The sequence below is a fragment of the Lingula anatina genome, chromosome 1 (assembly GCF_051362555.1).
Source record: "Lingula anatina isolate TDL-2025a chromosome 1, LinAna3.0, whole genome shotgun sequence".
In the NCBI taxonomy this organism is placed as follows: domain Eukaryota; kingdom Metazoa; phylum Brachiopoda; class Lingulata; order Lingulida; family Lingulidae; genus Lingula; species Lingula anatina.
Genome location: NC_141767.1, coordinates 32206647 through 32227031, shown reverse-complemented (window position 1 = coordinate 32227031; position 20385 = coordinate 32206647). Strand labels below are relative to the sequence as shown.

Genomic DNA, 20385 nt, shown 5'->3' with positions numbered 1-20385 from the left:
CTTAATATGTAAAAATTCTCAATATTGGACGAGTGTTGGGAGTTTATGAAGGAAAAACAAAATTTAATCAGCCAACACAATTACGAACATGCTTTATGTAGGCTTACATTCACAACATTTTGTCCATTTTGTTTATTTTTGGAAAGTCTGTATTGTTTGAAAAGAAAATGAAGTAAGGCATTTAATTTTCAGCATTTTCTAAAGAATTGTAAGGAATAAGACAGAAGGAAACTCATCTGGTAAAAAAGTCTAATAAATGGATTGATTGATATTTTTGTCTGTCATCTTCAGGGAAGCAATAGACAAATTAGGGAAATTGTGATAGACAATAACACACTAAGCTTTGCAGCTATGTGCTGTAGGTGTTTATAGCATTGGGGATAACAGAAGCATTAAACCCCTTGAATACTTAGAAAATCAATCCAGAAATACAGATAAAACTGGGATAAGTACAGGTTAAATGGCATTGTTGTGTATGCGTTATAAGAAACATTTCACATCAAAGCTATTTGATCTATTGCTTGGTCAATATGACAGATGATATGTTATGGCTTAACCTGCGTTTTCTGTAATGACAATCTGTGAAGGTAATTTGGCAGGCAATGCCCATACAATCAAGGATCTGATTCTCTAAACAACATTTTTTTCACCTTTGTTGAACCTGAAATATTGAATCAAGGGAATCTTTTTTCTAAGAAATGTCAGTGGGAATCATGTGTAGTGAAAAGCGATCAGCAGTGTGAGACGTGTTTACCAGGTTTGTTTGATGATCATGCTAGCCGGTGACGACTCTTTACCGCGTGATGACCCTCCGTGCAGCATGCAACTGTTCATGAGTACATTCCTTTGATGTGTTTGTACCTGTTGTATTTTTATACATTAAACAAACATGGTATAATTATTGCATAGCTGCAATTTACCTGTGTGCGGGTTATCCAAAATTCAATCCTGCATTTGTAAATAGAGTCATCTAAAGTAAGTTATATTTATATAACTCCACTTTAAATATTTGTGGAAGGCATTCAGATGTCCTTTTGAATTAATAATGCCTTAGAAAATTTAGCAAATGATTAATTGCTGTAAGTTGTTTTATATATTGTTCAGTGGAGTATATTTAACATAAATTGAAATAATACATTCACGTATGACACAAGTAAGGACTGAATTTTTCAAAACTAGTTTGTGGTGTATTTATTTTCTTTCTTTTTTTAGCATAAGGACAAAGATGCGTAAGTTAATAAATAGATTTTGAATAGATTTTGCTAACGTAATTGATGTATGGCAAGTAATATCCATTATGATGAAGTGGTGTCCAGGTTTTGTTATATTTTTTAACCTATGAAAAAATTGTCTTCAGTTTTCGAGGGATGAGGAGCTGACTCTGTGAAAGATTGTTTTCAGTCTTTCAAATTTACCGCATCACCAGCCAACCAAATAATCTCCCGGCTTCCTCCAAAGTGATAGAGGAATAGATTAATCAAACTGGCTAAATATGTATGCTTGATATGTATAATCTCATCTGAAGTGCCTGGAAGAGAATTAATACATTTCAGCTATTAAACAAAAACTGATTTGTTTTTTTCTCCATGTGTCAATATTATCCCCACCTCTTGAAGGTAAAAAAGAAAGAATTAACATCAAGGACGTATTTGTAAGTAATGATGTTTGGAGAAGGATTGGTATAGATTCAGGTTGTGTTTTCTGTTTACAAATTGTAAAGTCAGCCCAGTCTCTCCTTCACAGATTTACAGTTTTTATCGACATTGCCATTTTTTTTTTTTTTTTACCATTCATTTTTTACCATGGTGGTGTTTCTTCGCTGCAATCAGTTTGCCATTGATGATGCCATTATACTTGTATGATTTCATATAATTTTTACAGCTGTCAAATTTTTATATAGTGCAAAACCTTAATGATACATGCAGAAAGCAGTTGAGGATTTCTCATGAAAGGACATAGTATTATTTTGCTGTAGGTTTGGAAGCCTTGTAAATAAATCCATATGTTACAAATGATGTAAGCTTCCCACCTTCATCAAGTGTGTTTCACATGCTTAAATATCATTTCTATCTTCAGAATAGAACACTGCACTTGTGATACAGTCAAATATTATCAGTAAATGATGAAATATTTAACCACTTGTGTTTTGTTATTTTTTGGCTTTGTATATTTGCTGTCATGACAATTAATTTTTTTCCTAAATGAACATTGTTGACAAATATTATACATTTAGGAATCAATTTCTTTTTATGTATAAGGTATTATGTACATTAAAATGTCTTCTCCAGTTATTTGGCTTCTAGCCTGGTAAAAAAAGATAGGACTTCAGAAAATGGAAAAGATACCTATAAATTCTAGGCAATTTCTGAAACACTGAAAGACTATGGTGTTTGGAGCCACATAAGTCAGTGCTTTCTTAAACCATCCAATTTAGTCTTATTAACTACGCAAGAAGTAATCTTTTTTTAGTTACTTGATATGCTCATTCTTTCCTCATATATGGGAATTATTTTAGAGCTGTGTTAAAGTTCATGTTTCAAGATTGCAGACAAGTCGAAAGACTGATCATGTAACACAGTTGGTCTCCATGTTGCTGCTATTGATTTTTTTCACTCTTCATTGGCCTATATCCAGTATTATTATGTTTTTTTTCTGTTATGTCTTCTCTTCGAGTTAGTAGTTATGGATCATTTTATCCTTCATTTGACACAAGATGTAAGAGTGTAAAAGTAATTAATGTCTTTGGTAATGTAGATTTAAAACAGAGTAAAAATTTAAGTACAATATACTGTCAGACTATAGATACTACTGGAGGGTGTAATCAAATGGATGCATTTTCATTGAATTTATGCTGCCCTGGAAAGCAGAAAATTAGATTAATTAGTTCTCTGTTACTCATACAAGTTTATTTGATATTTAACAATATTTTGACTTCAGTGTTATAACTTGCTGCAATTGAGTTTTTTAAAAAGTGGTGGAGAACACATTTGAGATTATTTACTATCTTTATCTATAACCTCATTTATGGTGCATGATATTTATATAAGTACTGAAATGTTCACTTGTTGAAAATTGTTTTACAGAGAAAGCATTTTGAAAGATGTTCTCTCATTTATGGAAAATGTTATGACATTCATTTATTTTCTCAAAAAGCTATATCCATCAGCCCTGCTAGTTTCATCCCTGAGACTTTCACAGACAATTTTGAATGCAATCACTTATAAAGGCACATTTGGGGTTTAGCTGTTGATGAGGATGGCAAAAAAAAAAAAAAAAAAGATACTGGAACTGCTTTTTTACGTTGGCTAATCTAACAACCATATTTAGCTGCAAAATGATGCAGTTTGACCAGTGAATGAATTCTCCCATTATATCATTATCTTGGACAAGATATCTTGCCTGGTGTGTTTACTTTCATGTGTTGCTGCTGAAGTTGACTTCATTGTGTACCATTTCAAAAAACACTTTATTTGTGATTTTTATGATTAAATAAGTCAAATTTCGTAAATAAATAAATAAATACAATTATGATGATTGTCATCCAGGTGTATATGGCTTATGAAATTGCTGATTGTCGTCTGATTTTATAGGCTTGCTTTCAGTCGCCTTTTATCACTATACAGTGTTGTTCTTTGAAATATGAACATCTTTCTTTCTTATTTGCTAGTTTTGCCATTTATTTCATTGGTTTGTGGTTGTCAAAATTTGTCTAATTCTCAATCTTAACATGGTTGCCATGACATATGTTAAGGCATTAATTAACCTTAACTGTTGCTAAATGCTATCTTAATATACAACAGGAATGAAAGAAAATCTAAGTATTTATCCACCTTTTATTTTTTTGACCATTTATCTCCATGAATAGTGTATACAATTTGATAATGATAGACAGAATGATTTGGTAACTATGAATATGTGAACATATCTAAGCTTCTTTTGTCAGAGAGGAATAGCAATCCTAAAACCATTATTTGTGTGACGTCTGTTTCAGGAAAAAAAAAAAAAAAAAAAAAAAATTCATTTCTCCTATGGCATTTCTTGGAAAGAGGAATCTAAAATTAACTGCTATTAGACACAGAAGTGGTTTTCTTCTTTGAAGGGGCTGGTGTTGTAACGCCAGAAAACTTGTGTGACATTTTACTAATTGAAGCTTTTCATCACTCAAAATCCCTCCTACGTACTTGTAATGGCTTACATTTTCAACAGCAAGTTACACTGTTGGCATCAGCGCATGATTCAGTATGATAAAACTCCCCCAGGCCGAGCCCTATTGCATTTATGAAGCACAAGTCACACTGGGCTCCACAGGCTTCTTATTGAGCTTGCAGCTTAGGTGACAGTTAAAACATGGTTTATCTGGGTGTGACATTTATTGCAGTCATGAACATCAATTAGTATACTCAACTCCACCAAGGTGGCTCAAGGCAGTTTTAGGAATTTTTGTCTCCCAAGATTTCATGTAAATTCTTCTATGTGGCAAAAATACCAGGAAAGCATTAAGTATTATAGTTTGTTTGCAAAGGAATTGAATGATCATAAATACCGTTTTCTGGCAAGTCCCAAGGCTTTGCATTTTATATAAACCCCTTTGTATTCTTGCATAATACATGCTGTAAAGGACATATTAACCAGCTTGTACACAGAGTCAATGTTTGGTTAAACATACCGTAGGCTGAGGCTTCCTTGAGGAAAGTCTTTTCACTGATTAGAAAGGAAATTTGTTAGCAGTTCATACTCTGTTACCTGAAAAGCTATTAGCTGTCTTCATTATTGTGGTATAGGACAGCAACACAGCACGCTGAATGACATGCAATACTTCCACAGTAAACTGGTTTGCCTTGCTTGCTCCTAGCTAGGAATGAATACTGTGATACATGAAGCTGTATATAGAGAGCCAGACGACCAGCCAACTACTTGCATTGGTTTCTTAGCGATCCTGAAGAACTCTCTGAATGACTGCTTTGATATTAGAATTGCCACAGTAGAAGCATCAGGTTGACAAGGCAGTGGAGGTAGAACAGGTCACTGACAAGTCCCTCAGTCGTAGACAACAACATCATCATCTGATTTATCTAGATATTTTTAGTAGGAATCCTTATCACCCAACATAAAAGAGTAGTAGATATATGTATATATATTTACACATACATAGGCCTTCATTACCAAGGACCAAACTGTGGATGTAAACTGAACATTTTATTCCATGGGCAATCAAGTTGCTAGATTGGTGGACCGGGTTGTATTTAATGTGGGTAGGTAAAACCTAAAGCTTCATGATCATTACTGTGAATTAAGGATTTTTTTATCTAATTAGATATTGCAGAGAGAAAACAGAAAATGCTTCTCGAGGGCAATGGTGACATGTATAGCATATTGCTTTTATTACACTCACATTAAGATTGTGCTTTTGCTGTTAGGATTTAATAGGTAAAATTTCAATTATTTAGAATGTAATTAAAGATGATTGACAGTGATCGTTAAGTATATATACTGTTAGGATATTTTGATAATCCTATTTTTTTGCATAAATGATTAAACATTTGTGTTTTGATATTCAACAGTGATTTTTGGTATAAATGTATTTTTGATTTAAAATAAAATAATAATATTCAATGTAGGAAATGAATGAAAAGAGACCTAATTATAATTGTGTTGTATTTTGATGATTGCAATGCAAGTTAAACAGAGAAGTGACATGGGTAAGGACACTAATTTAGTTTGCTGTTTGACCTTAAAGTCTTTGGGTGAATAATCCTAATGACCAATGCAATATTAAAGCAAACAATTACTGTGCAACTAGACACTAACTTGATAAGAACACAGCTACTTGATTTAGAAGTAAAGACCAAGATAGCCATTTGTTGGATTTTGTTCAAAACAGTTTATGGGTTTTTATGTTGCTTGGTGGCACCACGAATAAGGTTACACAAAGTGCCATTACCACTTAAGTTACAGACAGTTTTTAGTCGATTAATATAAATACATTTGAAGCAGTCGGAATAAAGTAGTTTTCTTAGAGTAAGCATGTGTGTAGCTCTTTGGAGAAAGGGCAGTTCTAAGTGTTTATATCAGTTTTGACAACAAAGTGGGATAATATAAAAAGAAAAAATAATCTCAGTATTTTGATATTAGCCATAGTGTCAGTGCCCAGATGGGTATGCTTCAGAAAAATCTTAATGGGAAAGTGAAAGAACAGCGAGCAAATGCAGAGGTGTATAATCTATGTACATATGTTAGAAATTGCAGTTCAAGAGGCTCCATGATGTTGAGAAGAGAAATTATCTAATAGACAGACTGTTCATTTCCACCTACATGTTTCATTTGATGCACAGGAACAGATTATGAATGTCAGGACCAAATATATTTCTACAAGTGTGTTGATGGACAGTGATGCACTGCTGTCCACCAATTAGTTTATACCACTGCCCAGGCTATGCACTGAGCTTTGCAATTCATTATTGTTACCTCTGCCAAGGAAGTTTTTTGTCTGTGTTTGTCTGTCTTGTTGCTGTGCATGCGTGTCTTATGGGAATGGGTTTTCTAAAGGAATGATAATTATGGTAAAACCATATCCACTCCCATTTAACATGCTGAAAACTATTTGTGGCAATTTTTATTGTAGACATTTTTATGAAATTCTCTCATTTTTTATTGTTTTAAAATTATCGGTTAGTATATAATCTTTTTTTTTTAGTCTTGAGGTGCCCTTTTGGACTGCATGAACTAAAGGAAAAAAGAGGGTCTATAGGAATAGATTTTAAGCAAGCTAGCTGTGACATTGTACTAAATGTGTGCACTCTTCAGTAATGCATAACAGTTCCAACATTGTATGCGGTTTAATTTACAAATATGATTTGAAAAAAATAAATTAAAAGAAACTATGTGAATGAAATTGAGGTGGTTTGACAAAGCAAAAAAAAAAAAAAAAAAAAAAAAAAAAAGAAATAATCACAAAATGTCAATCTACTGGTATAATGGCATCTCAAGTTCTCAATTATTTTTACTAATGGGTTGGGGGATGATGGGGGAACCCCTGGGAAACTCCCATATGAATAGTGAATGTGATTGTTTCATTTGCATTTCTTTACTTTGAATGATTGGTACAATTTGGTAATAAGTGAAGCCTGCCAACATCTTTTTTTATGCAACCCAGATCCTTTGATTATTATTGTGTGTGGGGGTTATGTAATGTTAATCAGTATTATAGATTTTAACCTGTTTAACTGTTTTAGCCAGCAGATGTAATAATTGTTCATTTTTGAGAGCAATCTTTGAAAATCTTGGCATTTATACTGACTATTGCTTATACGTTCTTTACTCCTGGGAGACGAACAGCTTGACATGTGATACGCTTAATCAGATCTGAACTATCTAGTGCCCTAACACTTTGAATTTTCTCAGTAGGAGTGACATATTCTAAAGGTTTCATATCCTTTTGAGGAATTGAGTTTGTACCTTACATTTCATATCTGCACTGACTGTCATTTCTAACTGTGATCTTCAGCTTAATCATGTCATATCTATGCAGATGCAGTTTTTTTACTTAAACTTATTATGAAAAAAGTACTTTTGTCAGCTTCTGGATGCTTTGGCATTGAGTGTAAATCTGTTTTAGATTGAACCTGGAATGTATCAATTATGTATTGGAGATCCTCTGATCAGGTTCGATTTTTGTCACATTTTCAGCAAAGTTATTGAATATGGCCTTGTAGTTATAGTGTAGTTCCCAAATGGAAGTGTGGTTCATCTTAGACTTGATCTTATTATAGTAGATCCTAAAATGGGCCAATGATTTTTTATATATTTTTGTATTTTTGATATAATTTTGTGGGAAAAGTTTCAGTACAGGTCCATAATATTCTGATGTAAGAAAAATAAAAGTAATAAAGTTTACCTCTTATGATTTTGTATTAAAAAAGTACCAATCAGTTCTGAACAGTAAAAGCATGAACAGCTTGACAACAAGAATGCATTAGGGACCTAATAATACTATTTTACTTTTTTATCAGTTAAATTGCTTCTTTTAAATTACCTCCATTGAATTGTGGGTTATGTTCAGGCTGAAATTTGATTGAAGGGACAAGTTTACCAATAATGGGCCTTTTTCCCTGGAGAGATCAGTCTGACACGTGCTAGGTCATACAGTCTTGTTGAATCAAAGTCAGACATGGATATATATGTCTGTGCAGACTGAATGAATGGCCTTGTGGTTAGAATGGGTTAAATCCCTTTCTGGGATGAAAGTTGAACACGAAAGTCCTTCTTAAAGCTTAAGGTACCTGCTGTCTCCTGGCTTGGCTCTTTGCTCTTGGCCTGGCATTGAAAGGCATTATTTGTATGCAAAGTTTTAGTGCCCTACAGGTCAGCTGGGCTGTATCCTCCCCAGGGAGGGGAAAATGTCTTCACCCAGTCTGAATCGAGACCAAAACATTTGCCAGACATGTTGTCATCTTAGGTAATTATACATCACTGAGACACAGGGGAGTGCTGTCTATAAGACCCCATTCCCATAGATTTTAGATCGATCTATCCCTGTGGGGAGTCTCACTAGATTACTGTCAGCTTTGCCGGTTTAAACGTCTGTCCCGCCTACTAAAAGCTGTAAGGGGGTAATTGACTACCGTGCGCACTCGGCTGACTGCAATTTAGCATGAACCCCCAGGGAGTTAGGTCGATCTAAATCTAAATCTCTGGGAATGCACCCTAAGACACTGACTTTTTACCATACATACTAACATGCTACATGTTGTGGGAGAAATCTTCTTGGACTGCTTACTCCTGTACTCTTCAATGAGTTTTAACATATCATCCCTTGTTTTATAAATTAATTTGTTGTATTTAATGAAACAAATACCTGGTTATATGCACTTTGGTATTCAGGAGTTTAGGGAAAGGTTTTTGTTGGTCTGTCTTCTCTGTCCCTGTAGTAATCATTGATAAGCAAAAGGAGTTATAGGACCAACTTTTGGATGAGTTGGTGAATGGATTCCATTCTTCTTAATAACAAGGGGTGCCAGAGGAGGGGAGGGGGGGTTAAGTAGGATTTCCAATAAAGTTAGGTTGGTATATATAACTGGCCACAGCAGTTGGTCCTCTGAGCTGGTGATGAATAACCTAAATTTCTGTATGTAGTGAATATTATATGGTACCTGTTTTTCTATCTGGACTTCATTTTAACTGGGCTATGGTAAATTGTTAATGTATTGAAATATTTTATCCTTGATGTCAAATTAAATTTCTTTAATGGGAATTTTTTAATGTACATGTATAAATTTTTTTTAAATAAACAGTTTTGTTTGAAAATTAAAACTGCATTGATGGAGAAGATAAAGAGTAAATTGATGGAGAAGATGAAAGTAATAATGTAATTATTTATTTTGTTGAAAGATGACTTCAGCTTTCAAACTAATGGCAAGTATTCAAATTGGAATCCTTTGGCTACTAAAACTATACTGTTATTGGCAGTTGGGAGTAAAAGAAGATAAAATGCTTCTTCCTGTTTAGTAAGTTAGCAATAGGATGGAGTATTTGATAGGCTTTTTAGCTACTTTCAATAGGGGCTGTTATTGCATAAGTCAGGCAGTGTCAGGAAAATTTTTCATTGAGTTAATATAGATATATGGTATCATCAGGCTTTGCCTGGGAGGAATGGAATTATAGCAGTGAGACTGAAATAACAGTCAATTGATAATGGACAGACACACTTTGAAGACACTTAGCCAGAAGCTGTGGAACAGTGGAGTGGAAAAATTGTTGGGATAATCGTACTATTTTGCAGAGTGGAAAAAAACATTTGACGTATATGTCTGTATATGTTTATGATCACTGTGTCTGTCTGTGTAATCGCTGTTGCTGTCTGACACGTATGTTGCCAAATTGTATTTTTGTTTTTATTCACATTTGCATAGTGGCTTTGTTTGGTAAAAAGATATTGACATCATCAGATAACTCATTAAAAATTGTATCAAAGTCTACAAACCCTCAGTTAGAAAATGTAATGTCATGGTGTTTCAAATTAATAGAATTCTTTGTCAACTGCAATGTGGAATGCAGAGCATTTCTTTTATTTTGCAGTAGCTGACCTTTTAGCTATGACAGAACAGTAGGAATATGATGAATAAGAATGGAAGTGTAAATCACAGAAAATGTACTTTGTTTGGATTCTTTCTCATTATGTTTGTCATATTTTTTTTCTCGGCAGTATCTGATGTGAACTGTTTTTTTTTTCTTAGAAATGTGACAGGGTGAATTCTATTTGAAAGGGAAAGAAAATATCAGCATTTGGTTTGTTCATTTAGTAAACATGATGGGTTTCTTTGAAAATTGATAGCTTTCTTAGATAGTAGAACTCTAAGATTATATAGAAAAGAAGTCTGTTATACATCTATATTGTACAATTTTAAAATATAAAAATATTCCCTTTACAACATGCTTCACTTTACATCAATGAAGAATTGTTTTACTTTTATCTCTGATCTGATATTTCACTTTCAGTATGTTATGATACCACCATAAACGATGCTGTTAAAGATTATGGTTTGAGTATTCTTTCCCCTTAGTAGTTAGTGTTCTAAGTTGAAGTATGAAGACTGACTGAAACATATGAACTGACTGAAGTATGAAGACTGACTGATGCATGTCCCAAGTGATTTGCTGCTGGCTTTGACAAAAAAAAAAGTGCAGTGTTAGTGGTTACCATCCACAAAATCCCCAGAAAATTAATGGGAGTCTAGGGAGTAAGTTAAAACACCAATCAACACACTAGAGCATAAAGAAATGTTCAAACAAAATTTGGTTTGTAAAATGAATATCTAGGGGTCTGTGCCTTTAGTATCAATTTTCTCTCCGAACGATTTTAAACATGTTTTTAGGTCTGTAAAATGGACAGTTTTATCAACTTAAAGTGCTGAAAAGACCTTCATCACCTCATGACCACTGTCAGTGCACGTTTGAGGGTAGTGTAATGTTGGTGCCTAGATAACGAGGAGCTGAAGTCATTAAGCAGGCCCTCCTGTAAACATGTACCTATATAGCCTGACATTTGGTCAGTTTGGCTCACCTGTGTAGTGTACACAATAGGGCACCAGTCCATGGACTTTTTCTGCTTAGACATTTGCCTATTTTTGTGATTTTTTTCCCCCCAATATTTTTATTAATGTTAAGTGCATTTGCAAAGGTTAAACAGCTTACCCCATGTACATGCAGTAGTATCTTAGATGGTCTGGTGTAATTTGATTAATGTATGTGATATTGGATGGGTTCAGCATACAATGAGTGTCAATTTTTATAGTGCTGGTGTCTGTGTTATTTATTTGCTGAAAATGGTTGATGTACATTTATAAATCAGTCTTGTCCCATTAAAAGATATTTCCATTTCATCAGCTTTTAAAAGAGATGGATGTTGAAGTATTAAAGAGATTTGTTTCAGTTTTTCTATGTCACAATATGGCTGACAATATGCAGACAGTTATACTGTCTGATGTGATTTAGGATTTTTTTTTCATTTTAAGGTTAACTTTTGTTTCTTCTGTTACTTTCACATCAATACCTCTGGTTTCTGCAGAAAAGATCGATCAACTTTTCTGAAAAATTACCACATGCCAGTTTTCTAGAAATACATTTCTTATTACTGGAAGTAGGTGCAGTTTGTATCACTTTTCACCCTATAATGATGTATTGCAACTTCATTTATAAATGTCCCCATTGATTTATGATGGTGATCCTGTTTGAATAAGTGTGTGGCTCTGTCTATTTCCATATTTCACATATTTAACTATTTTGTACCTGTAGTAACAAATTACCTGTGAAATTGACAAAAAAAAAAAGAGTCTGTTTATCTGTCAGAAATTGATCACACACAAACACACCCCTTTCAGTTAGTGCCCTGGCCTCTGGGAATGGCTAGTATGAAGCCAGCTTAGTGATGCATCTAATTTAATTTGTCAAGAGGACACTTGAGAGCGCGTGTGTGAATCCTATGACTAAACTCGCCTTGATAATGGAGTGAAATTGATGGTATTTGTAGCAGACAAAATTTATTTTCTGCATCTTAAATTCAATTACTGAAAATGTGGAAAATTCTAAAACGCCCTAGAGAGATAATAAATGATGGAATCGCTTATGCTGTAAATTTTGTTTTAACGCTAGGACACATAGGTTTGAGGAGTGAGTGATTGTAGATAGGATGCTCCACTTTTTATTGGATTGTTTAGGTATATAATGTTTCCTTAGCTGAATATCTTTGAACATAATTCATTTTCAAGTTTGATTCAACAAAATGCTTCTTAATACAACATTGAGGTAGAGCCACATGCCCCAGGAATAAAGATGACCTGACACATGTTTGTGTAAATGAAGATTTCTTTCTTAGAATATCCTAGTCAGTGTTTATATTCTAGACAGAAATGCACACTTCTGTTATGTAAAACATGGTACTTGGACAACTGCAAATATGGATTTTCTGGATTGTGATTGTTGAGCAACATATGCGTACTGCAATCAAGAAGCTCTACTGACACATTCAATTGGAATGAACCAGACACTTGGTCAACAAAAGACCTTAATTTCATTATCTTGTCTGGCTGATGAATCGAATTTGGTCTGACTTTATGGTCTTAACACCAAACTAGATTTTTTGTTGACCTAACAAACTTGTTTCTCAAAACTGAAGTTCCCTTGGTATTTCTATTTCTAGAGTAGGTAATTAGTGTACTTCTTTGTGTTCATCTAGACCAGATATTCAAAGCAAAAAGGAAATGAAAGCAAGGGCACTCACTTAATGTGATGTATTTCAGTTTATCATGGACGCTTCATCGTATAATTGAATTATTGACAGACCTTTTAATGGAATGAACTTGTACCATATTTCAACAGAGTACCCAGATGAAGTATTTTTCCACAATAAATAAAAAAAATTAAAAAAAAAATAGCAAAAGATAAAAAATTGAATGATAATAATTCATTTAGAATTTAGAAAGCTTTTTTTTTCAGTGTAAAACATTTCTCAAGGCATTTCTATGGATTCTCTGAGCAGTGAATAATCAGTTTACACAACTAGTTTCTGACAAAACTGAACTATACAAACAGTCATCAAAAATGATAATAATAATAGTGATACTGAAGATGCTAATGTATATTTTCTGGTGCTTTAGGGGTTTGATAACATCCATTTGCAATCAGCACTTTATTGTTGGAATTGAAGGCAGTGTTTACACTGGGGAACCTTTGATTGATCAAAAAGGGGGGAGTGCCCACATAGGCAGATTGTAGAGGATTCTGAATTATGTGGCTTTAAATTAAAAAAAAATGGATGTAATTAAAAGATGTACTCAATAGTTGATTGGTGTTTTGATCTACCTAAAGCTACAAGCATCTTATGTGGAACACTCTTCATTTGGATGTTTTTGATTTATTTGTGAGGCATAACAATTTGGAGGAATTATTGATTGATATATGTTTGTGTAGGATAGATATCATCCGTATTGTATGTTACCAATTAGACAATTCATTCATTGCATCAGCTATATTTCATTGCTAGTAAGGGTCTCCATGTGCCATCTCACTTCATTTCTTTTTCTGTAGCTAATGAATTTTACATTTTGGCAAATGATGCTATAAAAGCTTAAAAAAAAATCAAATGCCTTTAATTTGAAGCAATAAAACTTCTTTCTGCCATTTTCTTCTGAAACTATATTGCATTTTCACCCATTGCTTAATTGTTTTAATTCTATTACAAATTTTATCACTAATTTGGCCAGTAAACAATAAATTGGACTGAATCTTTAAGGTAGGAAAAAAATATTGCAATGAACCAAAAATATACTCAAGTTCTTGATCATGGCATCATATTTACCTGAGGCGACAATGAGATTTTTCCTCACCATTGCATTGCATTTCCATGGAGGTAAATAATTACATTGCTGGGAATCATGCAGGTGCACCTTATAAGGTGGCGAGTATATAATATCAGCCTCGAGAAGCCTCTCTTGGGTGACAGAGCCAGGTCCAAGAGATTCCTCATTCTGTGATGTGACAGGCATGACGCCGTAGCTTTGCTCACGTTGTCTGTATCGTGATTTTAAAAGCTAATTTGTGTTTCAATTATTGATGTAGCTGTGTTCCAGACATAATAGATTTTCACGAACATATGGTGACTTCAAAAGAATGGAATTTATGTCATTGACTGATGGCCTCTGCACCACATTTAGATGATGTGTTTGCATGTAACAGAAGACTGCAGGAAAGATGCCTTCACTCGGAAGAATGTTTTATTATTCATTCCTTTGATAGACGCATCATCTTTCACTTTGATTATGAGCTTACTAAAGGAATCAACTGTCTAGGTGGCATTTTGTTCCAGAGCCTTACAGCTTAACAGATGCTTTCATAAGGAAGCGTTAGGAGACAAGTCCCTCGCTCAGTTCTGCTGCTTGAGGAAATTACATGCGCATGTTATATTAACCTGGAAAGTTCATTAGTTTTGTGACAAATAATGATTTATGCAAAACAGACGGCTCTAGTGGTAAAGCTTCATAGAGGTTTAGCACACAGCTGATAACTCTTGTCATCACGGTAGAGATTTTTTTTCAGGGTTTTGAGACACTTTGAGAGATTTGCAACTTGCAGTTACTGATTTAGTTTTGTAAGGTTCTTCAGAAGAAATAGGGGGATATTCAAAATGCTGTGCCCCACTTGGATAAAAATTCCTTCCAGGCATGGCTCAGGTAAGATACATTGATTTGGATATAACAAGTATGTATAAAAACTATACAAAGTATGATTATGCAGGTAAACAGGAACAGCTCAATTGTTCATATTGATCGGCTTTTCTGCCAGATTTTTTCTATTTATAGTGGTTTATGTAAAGTTTTTGTTTTATGTGACATTTATGTGGGAAGTGTTGTTGACAGTAGGGATACTGTTGTCCATGTTAGATATCAGAGTGATTGATTACAGATAGCATGTTATTTACAGTGGCTAAGCTGTTTAAGGCAACTTTATCTGGAATTAAACACACCAATGGACTGAACATTTAGATTCATGAAAATTTCTATTTTTTTTTTTTTATTTGAATTCTAATTGGGTTTATTTGAATTTCAGTTCAAATGGCAAATGAATTTATATTGAATTTATTAGAAACATTTTTGTGGTAAAATTTTAAATGTACGAATGAAAACTGTCATTTTAGATTTTGTGTAAACAAACATTAATGAAATGGGGACATCTGTCATACAGAAACCTTCAAAAGTTTAGCTGACTGCATTTTTCTTGTATTTTAAGTATCTGTTTCAACTCTTAGGTTGGAAAAGCTTAACTGACAATAAGTATTATGTTCTTGTTTTTTTCCCTGAAATTGGGATGCTGAAATGGGGTTGAATTCAAATTTGGTCATTTTTTATCAATCATCTACCAATGGAGTATCTGACATAAAACTCCCCAAAATACTGACCCTCCTCAGTCTTGATAACCCCTTTCCCCTATAACCACTCACATCCCCACCTCTCCAATAAGTCATGGAAATCAGTTGGTGATGCTTTTAACTTGGCTCTTTGAGTTAGTTCCTATGTGAATTGTTTTTTTAAGGATTTTATGTGTATGTCATGATTAAAAGATACTTTAGGTTAGGCCACACTGAATTAATTTTATGTATGGCAGGGGCGGATCCAGAGTTATTTTCTGACAGTCTTCCAATTTATCTTTGTTGATCCATCCGTCTTCCGACATAAAAAATTAGATACCCGTCAATGTAAACTTGAAAATCTGACCGTCTTCCGGAAGACCCAGAAGACGCCCTAAATCCGCCCCTGTATGGCATCCTCAGGAGACCCTGAAAACAGTACAAGAGGGTGGAAAATAAAATGCTGCGGAAGTAAAAGAAGTCGGAAAAGCAAATTGAGCCAAAGAACACAGTGTATCAAACAAACAACAGCTCTGAGAACACTAAAGAGTGAGCAGTCATGATCATCTGCTTTATCTCAGTGTATCAAACCAAGTCTTTCTTCTCGCTGAGGATATTAAAGAATTAGCTCTCGTCTGCGTCATCCCTGTATTGTACAAATAACTAAGAAAACTAAAGAGCCACTTTAAGGCCACCATATACCTCAACTCTACCATTTTTCTTGTTATTGAGAAAAAGAAACGTGTGTGAGCCCCTCTGGATAGGATGTCTTTTTAAGTGTTCTTGTTTTCTCCCCTTCATGTGAACTTTAATGCTAAAGTTATTTAAAGACAACGTCATGGATGCCATGTTTGCAAGGCGACAATTTACATGTGCTAAAATTTTTCTTTTGAGAAGAGGGAAAAATCAATGTGTGCGTGGATGGGCCATCCATCATGTCTTCCATAAAATTAAATCATACTTCATGTCACTTATTCTGAATTATCAGTTATATTTTCAATTACTGTTTAAACTGTCATTTGACTTATTCTCTGCCTTATGTCTTAAAATTATTACAGTTTAAATGAATCTTAACATATTTCTGAATGAAGTGTGAGTTGGTGTTTTGGGCAGTTAGGGAGCCAGAGGCTGCATTTTTTTGTCAGCATCCAGATGTTGATACTTAATATGTAGGAAAAAATACTATCAAAATATCAAAATTGATGAAAAGTGCCTCAGTGAGGTAATGAAGAAATCCCAAATGAAAGGGAAATTTGAAATTGGTGATCTATTTATGTGAGGTATTACTTTTATCCATCATCCTAATTGGAAAAGGAAATTTAAGATACACAAATATCAATTGGCATAATGGCTTGCAAATTGCAGAAGACTGGGTATGGTTGAATATGGGATTAACTTCCCTTAAAATCTAGATACACTTTATGGAGAGAATATGTAGATGTGGCCTTTATCTCTATTCTATTTATTTGTCCTGATAAATGGGGAAATTGTAATATCTAGCTCTATCAGTAGTCAAAACATAACGAAAAAAATCCACTAAAAAACTTCTTTTTGTTTTCATTTAAAAGAGGCTCTAGTCAACAGTTTAATAGACTTTGTTACAGTTTATTCTTTAACTTTTGACATTACTTGTATGTAAAGCTAAGTTGTTGATTAAAGTTCACAACATTTACATCACATGAAAAACTTTCTTAGGTCTTGGCCTTCTTTTAGCTACAACTCTTTTCAGATGCAACCTGAGAAACACTCTGCAGCTCCACCCAGTGGAGCCATTATACATCTACATTATTGATATAGGTATTAAAAATAAGCTACATGAAAGTTAGGATTTCAAGTGTGCTTGTACTTGCTCATAGGCCTGGTATATTATGAAGCAGTGTGTGTTCTAGATGAAAACATCGGTAGTGGCAGCAATCCACACCCTGTAAGAATAAAACAGTCCGAGTAAATTAAACTATGACACTTTTACATCGTTTACAAGCATGTGGCTCTAATATTTATCTCTGGAGTAACTTCGATACACAAGTGGGGAAACAAATTGTAATGGCAAATTGGAACCATGCTGAGAACTTTCTCATCACCCTCATGGTGTGTTTGAGATGAGCTATTACCTACATAGCCCAGGGTATGTCCACGATATATATCTCACATTATTTGGAGATCCAATTAAATTTCTTTCAGTTGACAGAAACCCCCAATGAATAGTCATTACTTCACTTATTGCTCTTGCAATTTGAAGTTTGGTTTATTGAATAACAGGATGTTATTGTGTTTTATACCATCATTTTGGAGCATGCAAAATGGAAAGTATTGATTTTATATGAAGATGCTCCAGAATTCTAGAAAAAAAGTTCTTTTATGCATGTGTCACCTGAAATATTTAAGCAGAGACCAATTTTTATGGCACAAGATGCCTATAGTTTTATTTTTGATGGGAATAAGTATTAAATTCATAGCACATAGGAACATGCAGAAATGACTGTATATGGGTGTTTTGGTATCAGCAAGAACATGATTAATCAAGGAGATAATGACTTCAGACCTGATGTTGTGCGATCACTAGACTGGAATAATACACATTTATTCTCAGAGAGATCCATCATTAGTCATAAAAGATTAATGCCATGTAGATATAAATATTAGAGGGAATAGCATGGTGAATAGACCAGACAAATAGTTGCGATCATATCCAGATTGCTCAGGTCTTCTTTAAATTATGAACAACAAATTAATTGCTTGGTAGTTGTATATCCTGTTTTCTTTATTCAGATGCTGTTTTGAATTAGTTGCAAAGAAGCAAGTTAGCAAGTTGAAGGAGTTATTATCTTTTTCAAATATTTAGTTTTTATTTGTAATAAAAATAAAAAACTTGTAATAAAAAGTTGAGGATATATGGCTGCTTGCATTTTGCCTCTTAAAGACTGAGAAAGTAAAAGATTAATTGTATTCAACAGGAGCAGGTGATCACCTTTTATATGAATTTACATTTATGACCATGTGACGTCTATGCTCTGGTGTAAAAATCGAAATTGCCAGTGGGAAGAAAGTCATCCATCTTCCATGGCATGTGGCAATATTCAAGTACACTAGGAGTTGCATTCAGATAGAGATTATTTCAAATCTGACCAAAAAGTCACAGCTTGACTTCTAACAGAAATGGATACTCTAATTCAGAAAAGTAAATAGATAAATAATGCAGATAGAATAATTCAATAAAAGAGGAAAAAGGTTAAACTATTAGGAGCAGCGAAGAAATTGATATGTATGATTCATCATGTTTGAAATACAGGATTAAAAAGAAAAAAAAAATGAGCTTAGTCATACTGTGCACACATATGCATGTCATTTTGAAGATTTTGGGTGAAGAATAACTTATAATCTGTTCAGCTCAGTGAGATCACGCCTATTATTGGGCAATATGCTCACTTAAAGACTTGTGGCAAAAGTATGCACAGTTCCCTTATATTACTTTATCCCACCTGTATACCCATCATGGTGATACATGATTTATGGTTGTAGTGCTTACAGGGATTGTTTTTTTGTTTCTTCTGTAATTTTTATATAAACAAACCCTTATGTCAGTAGTATGCATGTACCCTATTACTTCTAAAGCTAGAATGCTCTCTCTCTCCCTCTCTCATTTTGGTTGGTGTATTAGTTATCTTTTTTGCACAAATTTTATTTTTTTCGCGGATTAATTAAAAATCAGTCTTTCAGGGAAAAGCTCATACCAAGTTTAGTAATACATAAATAAATATATAAAAAATTACTTAATTTTTTCTGCAGACTGTTACATCAAACACAGAACGTTGGTTCAACTTTTTAGCCACGTTGATTTAAAAGCTTTTATTCTTATAGTCTTCCAACAATTGATCTGATTAGCCAGTGTGAGCTTTTTGGCAGTTTGGTTTAATGGTGCATTTTGGAGCTGCTAAAATTCATTCCAGGCTGTAATGGCTAAAAGGTGTTAGAATAATACTATGGGGCACCGAGAGCTACCCAATTAAGTTGTGAACAAAAAGGGGGGGGGGGGGGGGGGTCAGTGTTTTATTTACCTCTGCGTCATGCGTAAAATACGCATAAATCCTAAAATTGACGCAAAAAAATATGATCCTGTGCGTCATTTGACCCTAATGTATGACAGCCACAACTAATTACTTTCAAAAGTGTTGTAATATTGCCGGTTAAAAACCCACTAGTAGGCCTATTTCCGATCGTTGTTGTGTTGAAAAAAGTATGTCAACTTGCCACCGATAGTACACTACTAGTACAATATGCTGCTATAGGCACAATACGGGTTTTTAAATTCAATTTAAATATTTTATTGTGTTTTAAGACCCAAATGAAAATGGTATGACCTAAAAAACAGTTTAGTCCGCAAACTGGTGACAGAGATTACTCTAAATGGTTAAAATATGTTACACTACATGTATAAAATCACAGGTAAATTTGTCTAGTATTGTGTTTTTATGTTTAATAGTCAAAACATAATTTTTCCAGATTGGAATATAATTTGTATTTGCCATAGCAATTATCTATTGAAATTTCTTGTCTTCATTTATCTACTTTTTTGTGTTTGACAATCTTATTCCCTCCTATATAATTTGTTTTCCATTTATGTCCATATAATTTTTGACAATTTTTTTACATACTAGTCAACACAAAGTTTATCCATATCAATTTTAATTTATTGTTTATCTTGATGATTTTTTGTTTATACACTACCTTTAGGTTTAATCATGTTAATAATCTTTTGTTTAATCAGTTTTTGTTAGAAAAAGAATCAAAATGCATACTTTTGTCCATATCATTTTGAAGTTGTATGACTGTTAGTGTGTTTGTTGTCATATGTTGAATACACTTTGGTTACTTATACAAAAGCTGTTTTTTTTTTTTTTTTTTTTTTTTTTCTTTTTTTTTTTTTTTTTTTTTTTTGTATTCTTCAGTTCCTGTAGATAGAATTATATACTTTTAGTCTGGAATACAAC

The 20385-nt window shown here is 33.6% G+C and overlaps 1 protein-coding gene across 23 annotated transcripts in view; it reads left to right on the top strand.

The window, feature by feature from the left end:
- The window catches only part of LOC106160429 (Kv channel-interacting protein 4), a 99613-nt gene that overhangs the window by 39600 nt on the left and 39628 nt on the right, over positions 1-20385 (top strand). The window contains exon 1 of one of the 23 annotated variants that reach the window (XM_087012340.1): positions 4127-5252. The exons of 20 other annotated variants lie outside the window; for them this stretch is intronic. In XM_087012340.1, the coding sequence (XP_086868466.1) occupies positions 5204-5252 (49 nt within the window). In that variant the 5' untranslated portion in view covers positions 4127-5203. Of the gene's footprint in view, positions 1-4126; positions 5253-14024; positions 14724-20385 lie in introns of those variants that run through there. 2 more of the 23 variants (XM_087015870.1, XM_013537047.3) reach the window with 2 other exon arrangements.